The 4595-nt window shown below is 50.7% G+C and overlaps 1 protein-coding gene across 1 annotated transcript in view; it reads right to left on the bottom strand.

The window, feature by feature from the left end:
* SH3PXD2B (SH3 and PX domains 2B) overlaps positions 1 to 4595 on the bottom strand; it is a 68632-nt gene that overhangs the window by 38223 nt on the left and 25814 nt on the right. Inside the window, exon 4 of the mRNA XM_015565137.1 lies at positions 1687 to 1763. Within this exon, the coding sequence (XP_015420623.1) occupies positions 1687 to 1763 (77 nt within the window). The remainder of the gene's footprint in view (positions 1 to 1686; positions 1764 to 4595) is intronic.

The following is a 4595-nucleotide window of genomic DNA, read 5'->3' on the forward strand; positions in this document are numbered from 1 at the left end:
CTCGGCTGGCCCCTCCTGGGGGGGGGGGGGGGGTCATGTGATAAATTTCCCTTCTGAAGAAAGTGACAAGCTGTTTTTCAAAGTGGCTTCCCACAGAAGGAAGGCTCCAGTTTCTGCGCCTCAGTCACTCCCGGTCTTGTCTGTCTTGCTGATTACGGCCAGTCTAGTGGCTGTGCAGGTATCTCCTATGGTTTTATTTTGCGTTGCCCAAATGACTAATGATGCGGAACCCCTTTTCTCGTGCTTATTAACCACTGGATAGCTTCCTTCTATTCAAGGCTTTTGTCCTTTTATAAGCTGGGTTGTCTTTTTATTAGGAGTTCAAGAGTTCGTTATCTCGTCTCAATACAAGTCCCTTATCAGATAATAGGATTTGTAAACATTTTCTCCTAACTTGTGGCACCTCTCATTTGCTTCATGGCACTGAAGTACAGAAGTTCGTAAATTTATCCATTTTTGTCTTTTGGTGTCACATCTAAGAACTCTTTGCTTAAACTAAGGTCACGAAGGTTTTCTCCTGTTTCCTTCCAGAAGTTTTACAGTTTTCGCTCTTATGTTTAGGTCTGTGACCCACTGTGAGTTGATGCTGTCTGCATGACGTGAGGTACGGGTCCAACTTCCTGCTTTTTTGCATATGGATATCGCATTAACTCACACAGTTAAGAAGATTATTCTTTCCTATTGAATTTCATGGTGCCTTTGCTACAAATCAGTTGCCTATAAATTTGTAAGAATTTAGACTCTCAATTCTGTTCCACTGACTGTATGCCGATCCTCCTGATAGCACCACACTGTCTCGATTACTGCAGCTTTGTAGGACGTTTAGGCCTCCAATTTTGTTCTTACTTTTTAAAAAAAATATATTTTTATTGATTTCAGAGAGGAGGGGAGAGGGAGAGATAGAAACATCAATGATGAGAGAGAATCAATGATGATGATTGATGGGCTGCCTCCTGCATGTGCCCTGACCGGGAATCGAACTGTGACCTCCTAGTTCATAGGTCGACACTCAACCACTTAGTCACTGGGCTTGTTCTTTTCAAAATTGTTTTTGCTCTGTTGGGTTCCTTGCATTTCCCCATACACTTTAGGATCAATTTGTTAATTTCTACAAAAAACAACTACTAGGATTTTTTGCAGAGATTGTATTGGCTCTGTAGAGCAATGGGGGAGAACTGCCATTTTAACACTACTGAGACTTCTATTCCCTAATATGGCACGTCTCTCCATTCACTCAGAGCTGCTTCTGCTCAGCAATGTTCTATAATTTCAGTGCACAAACCTCGAATTTCTTCTGTTAATTTATTCCTAAGTAGCTTATCCTTTTCGATGTTACTGTGAGTAGAATTATTTTTTTTTAAATATGTTTTTATTGATTTCAGAGAGAGGAAGGGAGAAGGAGAAAGGGATAGAAACATCCATGAGAGAGAATCAATGATTAACTGTCTCCTGCACACCCCCTACTGGGAATCAAGCCTACAACCTGGGCATGTGCTCTGAAAATATGGACAAACCTTCATCCTTTGAGTTGAAAGATCACGGATGGTTGTTTTTTTCTAATTTCTTTACATTCCTTTCAACTGTACAGATTTTCATAATAAGCATCTTCTAGCCAGGAAAGGAAAAGAAAAAAACCTGCCCGCAGGGCAGACGCAGGCAGGGGAAGTTGGCAGCTCTCAGGCTTACCTTGCAGTATTCATCGATTGGTATCAGGCGTTTGACGGCCACGTCCCGGATGTGGCTTCGTCGGAAGAGGATTTTGCCTGCAGAGAATGAGAGCACACATGGCATTGGCAGGGAGCGGCGACCAGCTCGCGGCAAACTGGAGGATGTGAGGTGCATGCCTTTGGTAGGCCAGAGTGGTACCCAAACCCCTGGCTGTCATCACTGCCCCCTGGGGCCTGATGTCCCCAGGAGTGGTCCCCCAAAGCCCGGCTCACAGTTCTAGTGCAAAGGCTGGGGGAGGGGGGTCTGGTGGGATGTTCTGATGAGTTAAAGGAGGCAGGAACCAATCCGTGGAAGGAAGGCGCTCCTGCCCGGTGGAGAAGGAAGACCAGAGGGCCTGAGGTCCTCTGTCCAGCGCTGGGATTCTCAGGCTGCCTGGGCAGTGCAGCGAACCGCAGCTAAGCCCTAATCCAACAGCTCAGGCTCCCTTCCTCCTTCTGCCTCCTCCACCTTCTTTCTGCTCTCGTCTACGTGCCCAGCACGGCACGCTGTCTCACGATTCTGCCCCTTCCCTCTGCCTGGAAATTCCAACCTCACCCACCATCCCCGGGGGGAACTGGGGCCACTTCACTGGGTTGAGAGCTCCTGTCATTTCTGACGGCACACATCACGCTATTGATTTACGTCTTCTTCCCTAGCAGGCGTGGGCTCTGCACCAATAGGGACCGACTTTGTGTCCTTACCGTGGGCTGACAGCTAAGGACAGGCACAGGCTCCGCCAGTGTACCCGGGAGGGGGTGTGTGACACAATGACAGTGGCCTCACTCCTCTCCCTGTGCAGCGGCTGTGGGACAGGAGTCTCTGGGCACATGTCAGGTGTGTGGCCAGCGAGGGAGATGGGGAGCCTCGTGCCAATCGTGCTGCCCTGGGAAATGGGCAGCCACATCTCTTCACAGTGACAACCTCCATTACAACCCAGCGCAGGGCTTAGCGCCGTGATAGCGAACCTATGAATTCATTTTTTGGTTGATTTTTCTTTGTTAAATGGCATTTAAATATATAAAATAAATATAAAAAATGTAAGTTCTTGGAAAATTCTATTTCTTTGTTACTAATGTTGTGGCCCCACCCCATAACAAACAGAATTTCTAAAGGAGGAGGCCCAGAAACCAGGATTTTAAAAAGATTCCCAGGTGATTCTAATGTGCAGCCAAGGTTGAGAACCACTGTTTTAGATGATACTGCATTACACACTGCACCCAGCTGTTTCTTTTCTTCTGTTTTCTTGTTTTGTTTTGTTTTTTTGTTAATCCTCACCTGAGGATATTTTTCCATTGATTTTTAAAGAGAGCGGAAGGGAGGGGGAGAGACACAGAGAAACACTGATCTGAGAAGAGACCCATGGATTGGTTGCCTCCCGCCCTGACCAGGGCCAGGGATGGAGCCTGCCACCTAGGTATGTGCCCTTGACTGGAATCGAACCTGGGACCCTTCAGTCTGCCGGTTGACGCGCTATCCACTGAGCCAAACCGGCTAGGGCCCCAGCTCTCTTTCTTAAGACCTGCCACCCACCGGCTAAGTCGCCATGGATGAGCAGCAGAGCTGGAGTTCCTGCTTGGGCCGGGCGCAGGGCAGGGTTGTGACCAGCACGTCCGTGGCCGGTACCTCCCGGTGAAAGGCTGATGGGGCCTGGCCCCTTGTCTGCATCTGATGTGACGTGTCTCTGGGCTGAGTCACTGGGAAGAGGGCGAACGTGCACCCCTCCCTCGCTGCGGGCCAGCCCCCCTGGGGCGGACGGGGTGCTGGGGCAGAGAACAGCCTTTTGTTTTCCACGTGGAGCAGGCCAGACTGTAATTTTTAATTTTCAAGCTGTGTCCTCTGCCAAGTTGGCCAGCCCAGCTCCCGCTGGGGAGGAGGACTGAACAGGGCGGCTCCCCTCCCCCTGCCTTTGTGCTCACGGGAGACTTGCTTTGTTGTGCTGACGTGGAGGGCTTGGCAGGAAAGTGACCCCTGGAGAGGGGCCGCCTCTCCGGCAGGTCCCTGCCCTCGGCCCGGCGGGAGGGCGTCGAGGAAAAGCGAAGAGGTGGCCTGGGAAGGGATGCCCCTGGCATCCTGGGGCCCAGCGGGACCTCTCCAAGCTGCAGTGGGTGCCGTGAGCGGGGACACGGGGCCGAGGCCCTGAGAGCAGCATTTTCAGGAATTTGTGGGTGGAAGAGGATTACGTAAGCACGAAAGCTTTCAGGGCTTGGGGGAGGGTGGGCTCACGCTCTCCCCCATCCTGGAAGCTTTTCCGGAGCTGGTTTTGCCTTTCATCCGACAGTTAGACTTATAACCCACTGCTCTGGAGAGAAACCTACATTTAATTTTTTGTTGTTGTTAATCCTCACCCGAGGATATTTTTCCACTGATATTTAGAGAGAGTGGAAGGGAGGGGGAGAGACAGAGAGAGAGAAACATCAGTGTGAGAGACATCGACTGGCTGCCTCCTGCATGCACCAGACCAGGGCTGGGGACCGAGCCTGCAACCAAGACACGTGCCCTTGACTGGAATGGAACCTGGGATTCTTCAGTCCACGGGCCAACGCTCTCTCCACTGAGCCATACTGGCTGGGGCGAGAAAAACCTACATTTCAGAGCCCAGTTCAACTTGAGTGTTCAGGCTGAGAATTTAAAAGTAACGCCTCCAAGATAAGAAATACCAAGAAATTCCAAAGGAATGTCACGGGACCCTGTTTCTGCCTTTACTGAGAGCCTACTGTGTCCGGGAGAGAAGCTGTGAGGCAGGGGGCACGCCCCGTTTTATGGATGGGGACCCCGAGGCACGGGGGGACCGGGGTGGGTGTCGTCCGCCTGTCACGGGGCTGGAACCCGGACTCTTGCCTGCTGTGGCTGGCACTCCGCGTCTTCTCCAATAGGAAAGAAAATTCCAG

Source organism: Myotis davidii, unplaced genomic scaffold (genome assembly GCF_000327345.1).
Source record: "Myotis davidii unplaced genomic scaffold, ASM32734v1 scaffold399, whole genome shotgun sequence".
Classification (NCBI taxonomy): Eukaryota; Metazoa; Chordata; class Mammalia; order Chiroptera; family Vespertilionidae; genus Myotis; species Myotis davidii.